The sequence below is a fragment of the Nipponia nippon genome, unplaced genomic scaffold, assembly GCF_047370975.1.
Source record: "Nipponia nippon isolate SJK-2023a ecotype South Korea unplaced genomic scaffold, ASM4737097v1 scaffold_31, whole genome shotgun sequence".
NCBI lineage: Eukaryota > Metazoa > Chordata > Aves > Pelecaniformes > Threskiornithidae > Nipponia > Nipponia nippon.
In genome coordinates this window covers 3359541-3378811 of record NW_028262349.1, presented here as the reverse complement: position 1 = coordinate 3378811, position 19271 = coordinate 3359541, and the positions used below count along the sequence as shown (strand labels likewise).

The 19271-nt window shown below is 61.1% G+C and overlaps 2 protein-coding genes across 6 annotated transcripts; one reads left to right on the top strand and one right to left on the bottom strand.

The window, feature by feature from the left end:
- Positions 1–4813: 4813 nt before the first annotated feature.
- Positions 4814–12537, top strand: TIPE1 (TNF alpha induced protein 8 like 1). Of its 5 annotated transcripts, none has more exons than XM_087768936.1 (2): positions 4814–5046; positions 11081–12537. In XM_087768936.1, the coding sequence occupies exon 2, from the start codon at positions 11083–11085 to the stop codon at positions 11641–11643; it is 561 nt and encodes a 186-aa protein (XP_087625062.1). In that variant the 5' UTR covers positions 4814–5046; positions 11081–11082; the 3' UTR covers positions 11644–12537. The 5 variants fall into 5 exon arrangements, with proteins under 5 accessions (XP_087625062.1, XP_087625065.1, XP_087625063.1 ...); XM_087768939.1 differs by lacking the exon at positions 4814–5046 and adding an exon at positions 5127–5417; XM_087768937.1 differs by lacking the exon at positions 4814–5046 and adding an exon at positions 6035–6718.
- A 1946-nt stretch (positions 12538–14483) lies between these two features.
- Positions 14484–18961, bottom strand: MYDGF (myeloid derived growth factor). Its single transcript, XM_087768934.1, has 6 exons — positions 18710–18961; positions 17622–17672; positions 16835–16896; positions 16408–16489; positions 15733–15805; positions 14484–15364 (listed from the first exon to the last, which is right to left on the bottom strand). Exons 1-6 carry the CDS (start codon positions 18944–18946, stop codon positions 15285–15287), a joined length of 585 nt encoding a protein of 194 aa, XP_087625060.1. The 5' UTR covers positions 18947–18961; the 3' UTR covers positions 14484–15284.
- Between the last annotated feature and the right edge of the window lie 310 nt (positions 18962–19271).

Sequence of the window (19271 nt, the reverse complement as noted above, 5' to 3'; positions counted from 1 at the left end):
GAAGCATGCCCGGGGCCCTGTGTTCGCCTCGGCATGGCACGGCACGGCATGGCATGGCATGGCACGGCTCGGCATGGCTCGGCGTGCCACCCGGCACTGGGGTCCCTCTCAGCAGCCCCCAGACCCAAATTAAGCAGCCAGGGGCTCACCCTCTCTGCCCCTCGCGGGGCTAATGAGCTCGGGTAAGCGGGTCACGCTCAGGCGGAGGCGGTGACACGGTGACATGCCATCAGGCTGCGGCACGGTCCCCCCAAGGCGGGGATGGTGTTTCTCCTCCACCTGAGGGGGGTTAATCACAGGAGCCCCTTCCCCAGGGTGCCTCCCCTGGAGTATCCTCCTCCGTCCCTTCCCGGGAGGACGGGAGCTCGGCAGCCCCCCAAGGAGCAGCACTCGCTGACGACAGCTTCGACTGAGCTTTAATTATCTAATGAGTCTCGGCGTTCGCAGCCGCTGTTCTGTGAACAAACACAGGCAGCAGGCGCCCGCTCCAGCTGTGGCACGGGGGCCAGATGTGCAGTGGGGAGGGTGGCAGGGGGATGCTGCTCAGCGAGGACTGCCCTGCTCGGGGACGTCGCCCTGGGGACCCATGGGGGGGGTGTCTCAGCAAAAAGGAGCACCAGGAGCAAAGGGGTTAAATCCCTAGGTTGGGGACCGGTGGTGACAAGGTGATGGTAGGATGCGGCTCATATGGCCGTGTCCTGCTCCAGCCCCCGGGGACACCCATCAGCACCCAGCCTCATCACCCTTCATCTCCCATCAGGCTGCACCCACCACCCCAAAGATGCTCCCCGAGCACCCTCGGTGTCACCCCTCCGGCTCAGCGGCTCCTGGGTCCCCATTTAAACCCCATCGCTGGAGGGCTGCACCCTCCCCTGCCGCTGCCTGGATGCGGCCCCACAGATGCAGCCGCCCTTGCAGAGCTGGTCCGTACAGCGGCGGCTCCTTAAATCTTCCAAAACCAAAGCACAAGCCCTTTGGGGGGACTCGCTGGGACTTAGCGCGCCCTCCCAGCTCGGGAAGGGTCCTGCCGGGGTGGCGGCTGGTGACACCGATCCCACTGGGATGCTCGCAGTGGTGCCGGGCTCTGCCTATTTTTGTCTCCTCCTTGATGAAGTTCGTTGGGTTGCTTCCATCCCCGGAGGGTTTAATAACCCCAGATGGGATCCGCAGCCTTTCAGCGGGGTCTGTACCGGCGATGCCCCGGCTTTGTGTGCGGCGGCACACGACATCCAGAGGCAGTAAGGAGAGAGCAAGTGAGCCTGAAAAATCCTGAAAAATCACCTCCGGAGGCTGCGAGAGCCGGGTGCGGGGTCATGGCAGGGAGAAAACGCATCTCTGGGTCCAAGGGATCCTTATTTCCCACAGCGGATTCTCTCCCATGGGCGCCCCGGGCCAGGCGGGGATGAGCCTCATCCCTGTCGCAGCATCACCCACCCTGTTGTTCCCGGGATGCAGGAGCTGGATGGTCCTGCCACAGCCACAGCCTGGCCCCACGGCTTTGGGGCAGCCCCGTGGGCTCACCAGCCACCCTTTGGGTGCTGCACCCACAGCTGTCAGCACCCCTAAGTGACACCTCTGCACTCCCTTTCCCCCCATCCAACACCAGCTAAATATCCCAGTGCATCTCTGGGATAACTGGTCTGGTGCGTGCCAGGGAGAGCATACCCGCTCATGGTTCTCCTCCAGAGCCGGCGGCCACTGGGATGGATGTTTTTTTAATAGGGATGAATTTTTCTACCTTGGTTGTTGGCGGGGAAAATCAGCACTGGGGAAGGGGCCGAGGCGGCACAGCCGGCACCGGTAACGCGGCAAGAAGGGGCCATTGTGGCGAGGCGCAGCTGCACGGGGTGCCGGAGGGGAGCGATGGGAATGCAAAATGCCGGCGATGGGAAGGGCTTGGGGGATTCACCACCCCCCGAGGGTGTTTCCCCACCCTGCACGTGTCCCGGTGACAATAGGGGCTTTATGGGGAGCGAGGCTGTCCCCTGCCCCAGGAGCTGCTGGGCTCCAGCATATGCTGTCCTGATGGGGCTACGTGGGTCCTGGGGACACCCCGTCCCCGCCTTGTCCCCCTGCACAGCCACGGGCCAGCCCCGCTCACCAAAGCGGGGTGGTGGTGATGGGTGCTGGGGTGCTCCCGGGGCCCTGATGCCCTTGGAGCCCGGGCTGTGCCACCGGCAACCTGCTCACAAGGCTGATGGAGACGGGTCCCTGAAGCAGCGTGACAAAGGGACACTGGGGACAAAGCGGAGGACAGAGAGCGGCTCCATGTCCTTCCCAGCAGCGACCCAGCGGGCAGCAGCTCCTGTTTCTCTTGCTGAGCTCTTGTGAATTATTCAGGGGCTGCCTCTCTCCGAGGATGCTCCCCCTTCGCCCGCAGCGGAGCCCCCTGCGCCCGGCCGGGGCCCGCAGGGGTGGGGAGCAGCCGGGGCTGGTGCCGCTGGTCGTGTGCTGGCCGCCGAGGTGGGATGCACCGTGCGAGAGGGAGCGGGATGAGACGTGAAATCTCCCCGAGCACGGAGTGATGCTCAGCGTGCGGGAGAGGAGCCGTTGCAAACACCATTTCATTCCATTGAAAGGAGAAGAGGAGGAAACGGGGGAAAGAGACAGCACGCGAGCTGGCCCAGATCCTGTTTCTCCTCTTTTTTATTCTCTGTTTTCGTGCAGCGCCAGCTCTCATCCCCCACTGATTGGCAATGGCTGCTCCATCCGCGCCGGCAGCGCCCGGTGCCACCCGGCAGGGATGGGGCTTTGCTGGGGTGACCCCCGGCTTGGCCCCCAGCCGAGCACCAACCCTCAGCCGCTGCTGGGACCCCAGGAAGGTTTGGGGTCCAGCTCCGGGGCTGGGAGTGAGGTGGAGAGCTGTGCAACACAGGGGACTATCCCCGAGATGCTCCCGGGAAGGGGCTGGAGACAGGGAGGGCGGTCTGCATGCTGGGCACACTGGGGGTGTCCTGGGGGAGCAGGGTGCCTCCCACACACCCATCCCATCCCGTCATCCTCCGCAGCACCTTCAGCAAGGGCGTGTGTGGGTGAGCACAGTGGTTGGGGCTGCAGGGGTGCCCTGGCGATGAAGAGGCGGGATGGGACAGCGATGGGGATGGAGAACAGGGTAGCAATGGGGACATGGGACAGGGCAGCAATGGGCGCATGGGATGGGGCAGCAATGGGGACACGGGACAGGACAGCACTGGGGACACAGGACCAGGCAGTGATGGGGACACAGGACCAGGCAATGATGGGGACACAGGACCAGGCAGTGATGGGGACACAGGACCAGGCAGTGATGGGGACATGGTGATGGGAAAGCATGCCAGTGCTTTCCCAGCTCCATTCACCACCTCCCCCCCGATCTATCACCGTCTCTTTAGCCCACAGATCCCGTGCCGCCGTGCTCCCGGCTAACGGCTTGTTTCCCATCGCTGCAAGTGGCCGCCAGGAACAGATGAGCCCGGGAGGGTGATTTATGCCTGGCAGGTTGACGCCACAACTGTTAGGGAGAGCGGGAACAGCTGCTCCGGCTGCTCTGGCACAACGTGGGGCCGGGAACAAACCCTCAGCGGCGGCAGGAGCAGGGGTTCGGGGTGGGCAATGCCCCGGGGGTGTCGGGCATCTCCATGGGGTGGGGGGACTGGGGAGGATCTGGGGGGGCTGAGGCTCGCTTCCCAGCCACTGCGTGAGACCAAGATTCAAGTCAAGGCTCCGGTTAATCCAGACTTTAATCCACTCTAAATCCCACCTTTAATCTGTTTAATGCCACCTTTCAGAATTAGGATCCTGCGCGGTGGCTCCTTCCCTCTGAGCCGGGAGGAGGAAGAGGAGGATGCTCCGACAGCTCCGATGCTGGGGAGCTCAGGATGGGGGTGCAAACCTCGGCATGGCTCGGCAGGACCGCGGGGCTCGTGGGGTCCCCAGCGCAGGGATGAGCTGACGGCCACGGCCCCCCCCCGGCTGCTGCACCCCGGCCTGAAACCTCCTCCACGTGGCTGCCATTGGCCGGGGTGGGGGGTCCCCGCGATGCCCCGGTGAGAAACCAGCCCTGTGCCCACCGTGGGGGCTGCCATCACCCACCGCCCACGGCCCACCACCCAGGCCCCCCCGCGCCCCCGGCCAAGCCGAGATGCCCGTCCCCGGTTTGTGCTGGCGGTGGGGGCGGGGGCCGGGGCGGGGGGGGTAGGGGCCGGGGGCAGCCCCCCCCCCCCCCGAGCCCCCCGGGCAGCAGCTGCCTGCGCACCCCGGGCGCGCTGCCCCCAGCGAAGGGTGGGAAAGGGGCCCGGTGCGGGGCTGTTGGCACCGGAGCAGGCGTCCCGCGGACCCCCACGCCGTCTCCCCCCTTCCCACGCGTGTCACATCCCCGTGGCGCACCTGGGCCCCCCCCCGGGCGGCCCTTTGCGAGGCCCCCCGGCGCTGCCCACGCTCAGCCCGGGCTGCCAGCGCCCTCCTAAGCTCTTGCTCAAAAGCGCCCCGGCTCCCGGCGGGATCCCACGCCGCTTCCACGCGTGACCCTCTCACCCACCCGGCTCCCCGTCACCCGCGCAGACCCGTACGGACCCGGGGCGAGCCCCGGGCAGGGCCGGGCTGGGCCGGACCCACGCCGCGCCAACGGGACCGGCCCACGCACGCCCGGTCCGCGCCAACGGGACCGGCCCACGCACGCCCGGTGCGCACCCACGGGGCCGCGGCCGCCCCGCTCCCTCTCCCGGACCCCCCCGACTCCGTCCCCACTGCGCCCTCCCATTGGCTGCTTCGTAGCAAGCCCCGCGCCGCCATTGGCTGGCACCGCCCGCGGGTCCCGCCCCCGCCGCCGCCGCGCCCGGCCCCGCTCCGGAGTTCGCCGCAGCCGCGGGCGGGAGGCCCGGACCCGCCGGGCACCGGGCACCGGGCACCGGCTGCGGGGGCACCGCCGCGCCCGGGCAGGGAGAGGCGCCGGGGGAAGGGAAACCCCCCGCCCCGCCCCGCCCCGCCCCGTCCCGTTCCGCCCTGTCCCACCGGGGGCACCGGAGCAGCCCCGGTCCCGGCGCCGCGCTCCCCCGAGGCAGGCAGCAGGTAAGGGCCGGCCGGGCTCTGCTGCCCGCCGGTGCAGCGCTGCCGGGATCGGGCCCCCCTTCCGCCCCTGTTCCCCCCGTTCCTCCCGGTTCCCCCGGTCCGTGGGAGTGGGAGCTCGGTACCGGTGCTTCCCACTCCGGGACCGGCAGCGGGGCGAAGCCGCTCGTCCCCGGAAGGGAGCGGAGCCCCCTGCAGGGCATCGGTCGTGTTCCCCCCCACCCCGGTGTCACCGGGCACCGGCGGCCCCGCCCGGCCCACGGGGCAGCGCGGCCCCGGGGGGACACACCGAGGGTTTGGGGAGCCCCGAGGGGGGGAGCTGCAGAGCCCGAGGCTGCCCCCGGGGACCCCTCGCCGTGCCTCAGTTTCCCCAGGTGGGTAAAACACGGGGAAAGAGGCGATCTGCCCCCAAAAGTGGTGGGAAATCCGAGGGGGGCTCGAAACGTCGCCGCGTCCGGTGGGCGCCAGCTAACGGGAGCGTGGAGAAGGCGCCGGAGCCCCCCGCCACGGGGACGTCTCCGGAGCCCACGTGCGAGGGCAGGGCCGGGTGCCCCATGGCAGCGCTTGGCTTCGCGCATCCCCTCGTCCTCCCTCCGCGCCCGGCCGCTGCCCGGGCTTTAACAGATGGAATTCCTCCATTCCCGGAGAGACGAATCCCTTTGGCGAGGCCGGATCCTGCTCGGTGCAGCAGAGTTGGGTGGAAAACTTCCCAACTCCCACCAACCAAAGCTTAATTGGCTCCGGAGTGGGGAAGGATTTGGGCCATAAATATTCCTTGCTGACCCTAAGCCCCGCACCGGATCCGAATTGTCCCATGGAGCTTTTCTCCCTTCCCGGAGCGGCTTTGTCCTCGCCGATCCCCGGGCAGGAAGCATGTGATGCGCCAAGGCCCCCGCCGGCGGGACAGACAGACACACGGACGGCGGTTTGGGCTCTGTTCCCCCCCCAGTCCGTTTTCCACTTCCCCATGAGTCTCCTGAGCCTCCGTCTGCTCCAAGCGAAGGAGAAAGGAAGCTGCTGCCGGAGAGAGCGGTTCGGTGGCAGCTCGATAAAGAAAAGGAGGAAATAGAGGGCGAGACAGATGCTCCAAAATAACCCCCCCTTCCTCCTCCTCTTCCTCCTCTCCGTGCTGCAGCTGCCTCCCCACCGGGGCACGGTAATCCCAGGGGGATTCCTTGAAACGGCGCTGGATCAGCTCCCCCATCCCGAATCAGCACCAGGCAGCACCCCAGGATTGCACCGGAGGGTATCACCCCCCCATGCCAGAGCGCCCACAATCGGCACCCCTCCATGTGCCAGCATCCCATTCCCACGCGGTGCCTGCAAACGGGAAGCGCTGGCGGGATTCACCACCCACGCCCGGGGTTGGCATCGCCGGAGCCCCCTCGGATCGGCTGCCCGGCTCTTTGCACAGACATGTTGGAGTTGCCGGGGCAGATCGGCGTTCCCAGGCATCGGCACACACCGGATTTGGTGCAAAGGAGAAACTAAAAAGCTTCTGCTCCTTCCCGCAGGTGCCCGCGCCGGGGCTGCGAATGCAGGGCACCTCCGGGAAGGAGATTATAGGATAGGGGAGTTTAGATCCCAGTGCCAGCCATGGTGGAGACAACGATGGGGACATGGCTGAACGCTTGGCAGCGCCGCTGGCACGAGTGCCAGGAGCGAGCGGAGTAAGGTACAGCCACCCGGCACAGTGCGGTGCCCGGCTGAGGTGACGCCAGCGCTCCCCGCAGCATCCCCAGACCTTGAGCATCCCCCAGGAGCCGCAGCAGCGGCATTTTTTTTGCCATCCGTGCCAAGAAATGAGTTTTTCCTCAGGCGAGGTGTTTACTCAGTGGCTTCCTCTCTGGCCTCACCCCGCTCGGCACACACGCGCCGGACCCGGCGGCTCTCGGTGCTGTTTGCACCCATGGCAACGTGCGAGGGACGGTTATTGCAAAAGGCAGCGTGCGTCCTTCCTCCTCCTCCTCCTCCTCTGTCGCCCCAGCGCTGGTAAAATGGGTCTTGGGGGACGTGGCTGGAAGCTGGAGGGGTCATGGCTGGTGACGGCAGTCGGGCTCTCCGGTTACATCCCCGTGCCGCGCCGGCATTCCGACCCGTCTCCTGTAATCCAGCGCAGCAACGGGGTTTAATTAATTAATGGGGGTTGGAGGCGTGGGGAGCTGGTGGAAAGTGATGCTGAGGGACTGAGAGCAGAGCAGCGGGATCCCATCCACCCCCCCAGCGTTTGGCTGAGGATTCGGGGGAACCGGGGATGCTGGGGTGCGGAGCCAGGATATTTTCCAGAGCAGCAAGAGGAAACAGCATATGGGATGGAGGGAAAATGGGGGAGATCTCCACCATTAAATGTCTGCTTTTAGTGCTGGCCCTGGCCGGGGAGATGATGCTTCTGTGTTGGAGGAAACTTGCAGCAAGAGGAGGAGCATGGGGCTTGTTAATATGGCCCTGGTGAGGAAGAGGAGGCGGAGGTGCCTCTGCTCTCAGCTGGAGCTTCGCGGAGCCCTCCCCTCGCGCCGCACGCGTGCTCCACGCTGCCCCATAAATTATTGAAGTGCTTTTGCTTTCCCGCATGAAATATTCAGCCCGCGGCAGAGGGAGCTGGGGGGGCTTGGGGGGATGAGCACACGGAGCCGCTGGTGGGTACCCGGTGATTGGGACGGTTGGGGGAGAGGGATCATTGGGGCAGGTAGAAATAACCCTGGGACGGCGTCGCTGCTGGATTCGGCCCTTTTGCCGTAAATGAGCTGCCAGCCGGCACGTGCCAGCACCACCGGCCCCAGTGCTGGCAGGATGACGGGGTCTCATGTTCCCCCTGCTGCAGACCAGAGCTTTAATTGATGCTTTTTAACGAGAGGGCCGGACTCTGCTCTCTCTTGCGCCCGCTGTGGAGTAGGAGATGTTTTGCGGAGGGTCCCCGTGGGATGGGGGGATGAGGCTGCAGCCAGGTGTTGGATGAGATGCTCATGGATGCCAGCCCGGCGGGGAGGAACGCCAAACCTGCCGGTGGAGGTGCTGGCAGGGCTGCCTGTCCTCTGCCAGCACTGGATTTGGCCCTCGGCTCCCCTGCCCTGCGGCGGCGCAGCTGGGATGGTGCTGTGCCCTGGCGCTGGCACGCGTCTGTCCCCAGGGGAGCCCGTGGCAGGGACTTTGGCTGTGTCACCGCATCCCCACCTCGTGCAGGACATCCGGATGTCCCAACCTTGGGCCGAGCCCTCAGACCAACACTCAGGGCTGCAGACCCCTCCCCGAAACCTGCAAAACGGGTGGAAAAACCCCCAAACCAGGGCTGTGACTGTCCCCAAAGCCACCGTTGGGACCACAACCCCGCCGCGCTCTTCCGGAGCAGGGAGGAACTCGGTGAAAGCAACACCCGGTTGCTCTTTTTCAGTGGAAGAAGCTGTTTTTCGAGGGCGTTTTCATTAAAAAGAAGAAAGGGGGGGGAAAAAACAAGCCCTGAGCAGGGCTGGAAACTTCAGCGACAGGAAGGAAACGGGGTGGTTTATTTCAGTCTTGAGTCTGCTCGTTGGGGCAAGGCTTGCCTCTTCCGTGCGCCGACAGCAGCCCCTCCGTGAACAATGGGGTCGCGGGGCCCTTCCCGGCAGGAAAACGGCTCGTTCCGGTGAAATCTCCCGATCGGTGCTGAGTCAGCAGGTCCTGGTGGGACAGAGTGTGGTGCAGAGGGTGCCAGGTTAACCGGCCCGGTGCTGAGCGGGAGCGAACGTGCAGGGAGGTGAGCTTGGGTTTTCTTGGGGTTTGCAGCGAGCGACCTGCAGAACAGCCCGTGGGCGGTGGAGAAGGAGCAGGTCGCATTTTGGGGGTCCAGGAAAGATCCTGTGCCACCGCTTCGTGCCTCAGTTTCCCCCCACGAGCGATGCTCATCTCGCTGGTCCCCGGCAGGAGAGGGCTGCGGGGCAGCCAGGTGTTATTCAGTGCCGGGAGCGGAGGGTTGATCTGTTATTACAGTTGCTAATTGGGAGCCGTGGGTGCGTGGGGCAGCTTGCAAGAGTTGGCGCTTCCTATTTTTTATGGGCTCCGTAGGTGGAGTTTGCACGCATTTTATGGCTGCGGTCGCCCAACAGAGAGCTCAGGCGTGGGAATTCCTATTTATCCGGGCACCGGTCCCGGCGGGGAGCCCAGGGCACCCCATAACCACCACGGGACGCAAGGGAGGGGACTTCCAGGGTACCAACGCCGTGGCAAAGCCCCGCTCCTTCCAAAAGAGGCTGCCCGCCGCGGGCAGAGCAGGTCCCCCTCTACAGCCAAGGGAGAGAAGATGGAGCCGTGCTGCCTCTGCCCGTCCTGCCCGTCCCTCCGGGCTCGGCTCCGGCAGCATCTCGTGCATGTGGCCGTCGGCATTAAATGAGCCCAACCCGCCTGGGAGCTGCCGATGGCTCTGCGAGAGCGGCCTCTGCTTTGTCATTTCGGTCTTATTAAGCACGAGAGCCTCAGCTCAAAGCTCGCGCTGGCAAAAATCAATGTTTTCACATTGAAGGAAATACTTACAAACCTCTGTGTTTTTCCTGAGGGCTGTAAATAACGCCGCATGCAGCAGCTCGCATGGTGACACTGCCTCCGTTACCACTCACTTAATTCACGCCCTCGCAGAGCCTCAGCCACCCCTGGGCTCGGGGAGCCGGCGGCTGGAAGATGCCCGGGAAACCGGGGCTCAGCTTGCACCGTCACCCGTGCACCATTGCCCTGGCACCGTCACCCGTGCACCATTGCTCTTGCACAACCGGCTGCAGCGAGACGGAGCCTGGGCCACAGCGGGGTATCCGAGCCCCACGGGAAGCCGGGGTTTGCTCCCGAGAGCCCGGTGTGCGCTCTGTGGTGGGAGGAGTGGGATCGAGGATTCCCAGAGGGGGTCCGGGACTGGGTGGCGGCTCGGCCGGGGGTCCGCAGGGCTGCCGGCGATGGAGATGAACTTGGTTCTGCGCTAGAATAACCTTAAACCTAACTCTCCTCTCCATATCCATGGCCAATTTATCCCCATCCATTCTCACACCAGCAGCATCCTTTAGCTTAAATAGCTCTTCTCTCCCCCCTGGTGATGTATTTATAGCGTGATCCCATCCCTTCCCCACTCCCGCTTTGCCAGGCTGACCGTGCCACGTGCAGGCTCTTGCATAAGCAACCCCCATCTCTGCCCATCCATCCCGGCGCGGGAGCCGGCTGTTATCACGCTGTTCTCGCCTCCCTGTGATTTGTAGCTCTGCGATTTCCTGGGGCAAGATGCATCTCCAGGGTCGGTGGCGTTTTATTCATTCACAGCAGTTTCTAAAGCCATAATCTGCCCGAGATGATTGATTTGGTTCTGCCGGGGTGTGGGGAGTCGGGCTGTAGGTGAGCAAGGGGTGAGGTTTCCGGCTTGCCGAATTATTCACCTGTGTGCAATGCTCGTGCCGGCTGTGGAGGAAGCAGCGATGACGGCAGAACGAGTCCGAGCTCTGACGGCGTGGGTGTACCAGGGCAGGCAGCACCGGGGAAAAGGGCTTCAATGCACATCAGCGGGTGCTGCAAACCAGCCATGCCGTCCCGGCCTCGGCGGCTGCCGGGCTGTACATCAGCACGTGGTTGTGCCGGCTGCGGTGGGTGACTCAGCCGTCACCTGGGTCGTCCCCAACTTACCCTGCAGGAAATGAGTCAGGTGTTAAGGAAGAAAAATGTTAAAATGATGGGGCAAGAGTCCTTCCTGCATGGGGAGGAGGGCGGCGCCGGTCCCAGGAGGGAGACGGGGAAGGAAGGTCGCGGGCAATGCTCAGGTATGGAGACCTCGCTCGCCTCTGACGCTGCCCGTCACGCTGTAGCTTCTCCCCAGAGTTTGGGGGACGGTGGGAACACCTTGTAACTCATCCCACCAACAAAACCCGGGGCGTGAGCTCAGCTCTTGCCTGCCCTGGCACCCAGGAGCTCCTCTCGGTCTTGCCGTTGGCCGGAGATGCTCTTCCTCCTCCCAAAAGGCTGCGTGGGGAGGAGAGGGGACAGGGACTGATCCAGGGCATGGGCTGAGCTATGTGTGTGCCTCTTCCCCCTGCAGAGATGGACACCTTCAGCACCAAGAACCTGGCCCTGCAGGCCCAGAAGAAGCTCTTGAGCAAGATGGCTACCAAGACCATAGCCAACGTCTTCATTGATGACACCAGCAGCGAGATCTTGGATGAGCTCTACCGGGCCACCAAGGAGTACACCCACAACCGCAAAGAGGCCCAGAAGATCATCAAAAACCTCATCAAGATCGTCATGAAGTTGGGCATGCTCTACCGCAACGGGCAGTTCAACCCCGAGGAGCTGCTGGTGATGGAGCGGTTCCGCAAGAAGGTGCATACCTTGGCCATGACGGCCGTCAGCTTCCACCAGATAGACTTCACCTTCGACCGCCGGGTCATGTCGAGTGTCCTCACGGAGTGCCGGGACCTGCTGCACCAGGCTGTCAACGGCCACCTGACGGCCAAATCCCACTCCCGCATCAACCACGTCTTCAATCACTTTGCAGACTATGAGTTCCTCTCGGCTCTCTACGGGCCATCTGAGCCCTACCGCACCCACCTGAAGAGGATCTGCGAAGGGGTTAACAAGATGCTGGAGGAGGACAACATATGAAGTTGGCCAAGATGGGCCATTGGCAGCGACTGCCGGACTCTGCCTCCTGTGAGACCGAGGACAGGACGTACGCCTGTTCTGACCATCACCAGGCTTGATGTCCTCTTCTCCTCTGTTGTGCTAACTCATTTTCTCCTCGTTTCTACAAAAGACTGAACCTCTTGACTTTGTCTAACCCTTGCCTGGGGTCTGCAAACCCACCCTGTGCTGGACTGAGTCCTTCTTCTGGGTGCTCCTGGGCTCCTGCTGTACAGTTTGATTTCCTTTGCCCACCAAGTGCTCTTAGCTCAGAGTCCGAGGAACTGGACTCCTCACCTTGAACTCTATCGTAACCCTCCTGGGGGAAAACCGAACCAAAGACTCAGGGTGTGAAACACCTCTAGGGTGTCTCTGAGCAGGTGGGCAGTTGGTTGGATGAACGGTTGTGAGACCCTATTACCAGAGGGTTGTAGAGCCCCATGGTTGTCTTTCAGCAGCTCCATGACATGGTGGGAGCAAATCATGGTCCAGACTTGTGCTGCCCAGGGTAGGAAGGTGCTTCTGCACCTTGGAGGCTAGCGTGGGCTTTGGCCTCCTAAAAGACAAGCCCTTGAGACCAGAAGGATCCCACCTCGCCTGGGCGAGCGGCTGGCCCTTGGGGCAGGGAGGGAGCTGGAGGGACCCGGTCTGTCCCTGCATCCCAGGTACAGCCCTTCATCCAAGACCCAACTGCCCCACCAGCCTCCTGCGACAGTACCACTGTGATGGCTCCGACGCCTTCCTCGGTGGTTGTGCAAAGCTTTTCCTAGGATTTCAGACCTTTTACGTGTCCTCGACTGAGTTATGGTTGTTATTTTTTAGCAAACTCTGTAGCCCTGATGAGTTATTTAAATAAACTCACCTGTTTGGCCTGGGTGCTCCATGCGGTTGATACAAAGGCAGTTGACAGTGATAAAATGCGTGCCGGGGGCAGTCGGTTTTGTCTTTTAAATGGTGATTGCTCTCTGCGACCTGGGGTTTTTAATCTCCATCCCCTGGCATCGCTACCGGCCAGCCTGCCTCTGCTCCGTGGCACAGCAGCTCCGGGCTTTGCACAGCCAGCGCTGAAGCGGTGGGAGGAAACGTGGTGCAAAACCCCCCGCGCAAACCCATAGCAAAGGTCTGGGGTCCTGGGGGGAGCAAATCCTGCTCCCATACACACTCACACGTGCTCCTCTGCATCCCTGCATCCCCTCGCTGCACAGGAGCTAAAAAAGCACAGCCCTGATAGCAGAAAGCAAGGGGCAACTTTGCAGAATTTAATACAGGCGTGTTGTAAAAGCGTCGTGCTCTCAGAGCATGGATGCCCCAGCCGTGGCCTGCTTCCAACGCGCTGATCTCGGCTTTGAACACCGAAAATTGCCCTTTTAGCATACAAGATGCTGCACAATCACAGCCGGCCTTATCTCCGCAACCTTCTTGTGCCTCCTGTTCCATGGGATGTCTCCAGGCACAGGAGGCTGCCAACGCTCGTGGGCAGAGAGCGGCTCCACAGCTCCTGTTCGCTGCTCCCTTTCCACCGCTGGCTCGAGGCACTGATAACTTTCAGCCTTAAAGATTAAATAAAAAAAAATAAAGTCCCTATCTCTGTCATTTCACAGGCCTGGCTCCAGCTATCACAGCTAATTTAATTGCGCGACGCAGCTCGGGGTGGGGGGTGAAGCACATTTACAGGTGTGCGTGGAGGAGAACGCGGCCAAGAGCCACCGAGGTGTTGGTCCCTCGGGGAGGGCAGGGTGAAGTCGGCCTTTGGCACGCGGCATTTGAGAGCAGCCGTTCCCGTCCCCCCGGGCTGGCGGCAGCTGTCAGGTATGTGCTGAAGAGGAGCCGGAGCTGGAAACGGCTCAGCGGAGCTATCGGCAGATGCGGCAAGCAGGCAAAGCGGAACGGGGCTGATGGATGCGGTGGTGGCGGCTGCTGCGCTGACAGCCAGAAACGCTTCGCTGTTCTGTTCTCGAGGTGTGTGTCGGCACCAGCTGCAAGATGCTCCTTAATTGCATGAAACATCGCTGCTCAGATGAGCCCCGACTCACGGCTGTTCCCTTTGTCCCCAGGGTTTCATACAGGCCAGGACCACACTTAACCCACCAAATGCATGGCACCAGCTTTCCTGGCATACAGGTGTCTAAGCCGAAACTTCTCCCCCAACCGAACACCCACCTCGTCCCCAAACTCCTGCCTTTTTGTCCCGGGGAAGCCCTGGAGAGCACACTCTCTGCTAGAAGAGCCATCTCGTGGCCTGGGTTTCCCATCCCAACCCTGGCTGTACAAGTCTGGGAAATGAGTCCCTTCAACCCCCTTTGGTCCGGTTCCCTCCAAGCAACTGGTTACAGAGGGAGAAAGGTCAGACCTGCAACATCAGCGCCCTAAATGCGGCTCGGAGCTCAGGTAGGAGCACACTGGGGACACTCCTGGGCCCCACAGGTTATCTGCAGATCCAGAAGGAGCCGCACAGCAGAAAAAGAAGCATTTAGGAACAGCCTGGAAAACAGAGCTTGTAAAATCCCCAATGCAAAGCACCTCAGACTGCCAAAAACCAGGAAACTCCCCCCAAAATGGGCAAAGCAGCTACCGACGACCACAACCATCACGGGGCATCAAAAGCACTCGTCGCGACAGTGCTGGCTTACGCAAACTTACAGCTGGAGTCTCGTTCTCCCGTGCTGGGGCTCCTCTTGGGTGGGCAGAAGCCCCCTAAACCCTCTGCAGCCTCCAAACTCCCGTGTGACATCTTGGCTCCTCCTGGCCAAGCAAACACCGGAGGTCACGCCGCTCGCTGGGCATCCAGTTGGAAGGGGCAGGAGTCACAGAGCAGAGCAAGCTCAGGCCAGAGCACGATGCTTTATTTCTTTATTTGTGTTGTATTTACACAGGAAAGGAATTCCACATTCCCTCACTGTTATTACTCTAGATAAGAAAAAAATCACTTCTGTACGTAGAAAATAGTCCTGCAGTTGTACTGAGACACGATTGATTCCTGGGTTGTGTCAGAATAAGCAGCTCTGCCTTCGCCATGCCAAGTTATCCCAACCCACGCTCTGCCCTAGGGCAGGTCCAGAACACCCTCCCCAGCAAAGCCCGCGGTCGTCTTCGGCAGCCGCGCTCAACGAGGAGTCAGGTAGCTTTGGCCAACTCTACCCCTTCCTTCCCCCCACCCCCAATTTAATTATTTCCTCCTGTCATGCTTGCGGAGAGAGAAATCCTGTCTCCCCTCCAGAGACTACGGAGTTAACAACTTTCTTTTAGCAAACCCTGTTTAAATCCAGCCACTTATCTTTCTGCATTGCTCTCCCTAGCAAGGGAGATAAGGAGCCCCGGTTCGAGGGGAGCTTTGCCATATTCAGCAGATCAACCAAGCAGAAAGTGGGCGACAGAATGGCTGGCTGCAGATCAGGAGTCTCAGAGGAGGTTTCCAGCTGCAAAGCACATTGTTACTCTGACACAAGACAGAATGCATCTGTCTTAACACCTCCAAGTCCCACTTGTGTTGGACCCTAGCACATTTCAATATGGAAAACATAAAAAGGTTTGGCCAACCAAAAAAACCCCGCCGTTAACAAGTAATCCTCTTTATCTGCCATGCTCTTCTGGCCAAAACGCCCTGCCCGACACCGGCCTTAGGGTCACAGCTCGTCACGGGGTGTTTTTGCTACAATCATGAGTTTGGACAGTTCAAAACGGAACTTGCCTTCCCTGTGAGACACTAGAAAGAGAGAAAACAAGCACAGGATAAACAGATGGTAAGGCATGAACAAAACAGCCCTGCTGGTTCCTTTCCAGGACGATAAAGCCAGCAAGTCGGGCATTGCACTTCCTTTTTCTGCACGCGACAAGCATGTTGCGATAAACCCGTTCTTCCCCCATGCTAATTTAACATTTACGCTGGAACGGGACCCACAAAATCCTGCTGCCAGCTATGGATCAAGAGCACTCTACCCCCGACTCCGTAACACGCACTGTCCTATACGTTGTCACCTATCTGCATTAAGCTTAAGTACTTGTCTCCTGGTAGACAGCCAGGCTCGTCTCCCACACCAGCCCCTTTCTCACGTAGTTCTCTCGGTCACAGACCTGTTGTTTCGGTGATTTCAAATTCTTCCTGTTTTAAGGGGACGTCGCTTTGTCCACCCGCTGCAGCTTGAGACTGAAACGGGAAGGAAGAAGGTTTAAGCAGCTGAGGCAATCCAAGAAGCTGCCGTATTTAAAGCAAGCAAGCAAGCAAACAAACAGCACTTTCTGAAGAATGAACTTGTGTTTTAATAATGTGGGGCGAAAGAATAAAAACCACAACGGAAATCTGAAGGAAAATCTCTGGCTCTTTTTCCATTTCCTATTAAACCACAAACTTGTGTCCTTCGGGTGACTGAAAGCCTCACCACTGAAGACTGGGAAATGGAAAAATAACCAAACAAAACCACCAGCAGAGGTTTTATTTACTTTGTCACATGCAATTTGTTGAGGCAAACCGAGACTCCCCTTGTGCAGTGTGCCCTGGCAGGCTGGTGTCTTTTGGAATCACCGACGCTGGCAAAGCCAGCAGCACCGCGATGGCGTTGAGGGAGCAGAAATAAAATGGCGCAGGAGAGCCTACCTGCGGCTTCTCTCCTGACTGCCACCACGCTCTAATTAGGGACGTGACGGAGTGCATTTTATTGGACAGATATCTAATAAATGGTTTCCATGTCCAATTCACGTGTTATAGCAGCCTCCCACACACCTGCTTCCAAGCGATCAGCTGGGACTTACATAAGCCATGGCATACTCTATCTTGGCTCCCGTCACTTCAGCTTTAAACTGGGTAAAGAAGAGATAAGACTTCCCTTGGGGCCTGAAACAAGAGAGTAGAGTCTTTGACATGGGCAGAGAGGGTGGAGGTGCAGAAGAGCTCAGGATTCATGGCTCCCTCCCTCCACAGCCACCTCTGGCTCTCTTGTAGCTCCACACAGCGCAGAGGGGGGAAGAGAGGAACACGGCATTTATCAAACACCGCCTGGCTAAAGAGCCCACCCAGAGTCACAGCATCTCTCGGGAGAGGAAAGCCCTCTGGTGCTGCCCTGCAGAGGCAAACCCTGCTGGGAGGCAGGGTCCCCGGCCACTGGCAGGGTCCCTGGCCCAGATCCCACCTGCCTTGTTGTCCCTTTTGCCTCAGAGAGTTTGGGGTTAAAGAACACACCTCCAGACAGAGCAGGAGAAGAGCAGGTTGTCTTCACTGACTCCAATGTTCATCTGCCATTGCTGCAGAGGGGAAAGGCCCAAAGAGTTAACGCGGGTAAGAGCCTCCGACTTCCCGCTCACCCCCGAGGCCAGTCACCTCCCCTCTCCGCTGCAGGCATGGCAAGTTTCGACCATTCCAAAATAACACAACTTAACTACGCAACGCTTGCTGATGGCCCCTTTTACTTTGCGTTGCACAAAGCTCAAGGCCTGGTTGCCCTCTCTTCTCCACGATTTCATTAGTACAGTTAATGAAAGAGTCTCATTTCTCTTTGCACTAAAAGAGAAGGACACAATTCTAACAGGACTTGCAGATAAGAAAGTACAAACTGTGTATCTGCACGGCGCTTACTGCAGCAGCAACACGAGCCGCAAAAACTTCCAAGCCTCCTAAAGAACACGGGATTTACTCCTACGAGGTCCTTCCTACCAACCAGGGTATGAAAATGTCACTCCCTCTTCTCCAGAGACATCCAGCCCAGAGATTTGTTAAGCCTTACAAATGTCACGGCCTCGCGAACCGCAGCATCATTGCAACACACGAAGGACGCTTCCATTCGGGGAGCAAATCCAATAAGTTACTTTTGCAAACATGCAGCCTTGCAAACGGTGCCACCACCCTTCCTCACAGCTCCCGGTCCCTGGAATCAGCTCATCACAAACGAAATCGTCCTGAACAGCTTCTCACTCTGTGCAGCTGTAAAGACTGAGTGTAAGGGAAACACTTGAAGCTTTGCCCAACTCACCTCGTTCGTTCCTCCCTGAGCTGAGTATGTGAAAGTGCAGCTGTAATCCCCCTGGAAGAAGAGAAGAAGACGATGAGCAGCCTTGCTCGAGCAGGACCTTCTCTTTGTTCACCATCAGCCACTTCTTGGCGATGACGCCAGGAAAAAATTTTTCACGCTGAGGGTGGTGAGACACTGGAAGGGGTTGCCCAGAGAGGTGGTGGATGCCCCATCCTTGGAAACATTCAAGGCCAGGCTGGACGGGGCTCTGAGCAACCCGATCGGGTGGAAGGCATCCCTGCCCATTGCAGGGGGATGGACTGGATGGCCTTTAAATGTCCCTTCTGTCCCAAAGCGTTCTGTGATTCTGTGATCTGGGGACACCTGACAGAATTACCGGGGCTGCGGCACGGTGCAGCCCCCGGCGGTCTCACCCTGGGGTGACCGAGGAGGAGCACGCAGAACGGCCGTGTCCGCACCCTGTCGGAGCGCAGACAGCACCAGGGACCTTGCAGCCCTCATCCCCCGTGGGGGGCCAGCAGGACCCCGTGGGGCTGGGGTGGGGACCCGTGTTCTAGGGGCCCCCTTCTCCATAGGGCCCCTCCCCTTCCTGTGCCTCCTTCCCACGGGGACCCTCTTTCTTCGAGACCCCCTTCCCCCTGGCGACCCCTCCCTCCCCTTGGGGTACCTCCTCCCCCGGGGACCCCCTTCTCCTCGGGGGCCATTCTCCACGGCAAGCCTCCCTCCCTGGGGACCTCCTCGACACAGAGATTGCCCCACCTTGGGGAGCCATTTTCCTTGGGGACCTTCTTCTGCTGGAGACCCCCCCTTTTGGCGACCCCCTTCTCCTAGGGGACCCCGTCCCTCCTTGGGGACCCCCCCTCTCCCTGGGAGCCTCCTGCCTTTGGAGACCCCCCCTTGGGGACCCCTCTCCCCCGGGGACTCCCTCCCCTGCCCCCGTCAGAGCCCGGATCCCCCCCCATCTCGTCCCGCCTTCCCTCACTGGCTGGCAGCCAATCCCCGTGGCGGGAAGCCGGAGCGACGTGCCGTGCAGCCAATCAGGGAGAGGCGCGTACCCTCTCCTCACCCTCTCCCTCCTCGCCTCTCACCAGGCTCCGGGAGAAGGAGTGAACCTCCCCGCCGGGCCGCACGTCGAACTCGGCCGTGCTCGGTTCCTCGGCGGCCCGGGCCGCCAGGCACAGCAGGGCGGCGGGCACCAGGGCGGCCCACAGCCTCCGGCCGCTCCTCCCGCTGGACGCCGCCATCTTGGAAAGGAAGCCCGGACTACGGCGGGCGGGAGGGGTCAATGCGGGCTGCGGCCGCTCAGCCGGCGCCCCGGCGGCCATCTTGGGTGTGGGCAGGGAGCCCGGGCGGGTTAACCCTTGGGGGGCCGCGGTGGGGACAAGAGACCGCGGGGACGAGGGGCGTGGGGACACTGGGACAAGAAGCCAGCGGGATATGGGACAAGGGGCCATGGAGACAGCAGTCTCCCCGCAGCCAGTGCTCCTGGGGCCGTGCTTTGCTCTGTGGTTGCTCCCATGAGGGATGCGGGGCAACTGTGGGACGTTTTGGGGAGCCCACGCTGCCACGGGCCCCGCGTCCCCTCGCACCCCAGCCTGGCCCCGCTCGGGCTGCGGGGCTGCACCTGGCGCTAAATCCCCCAAATTATTC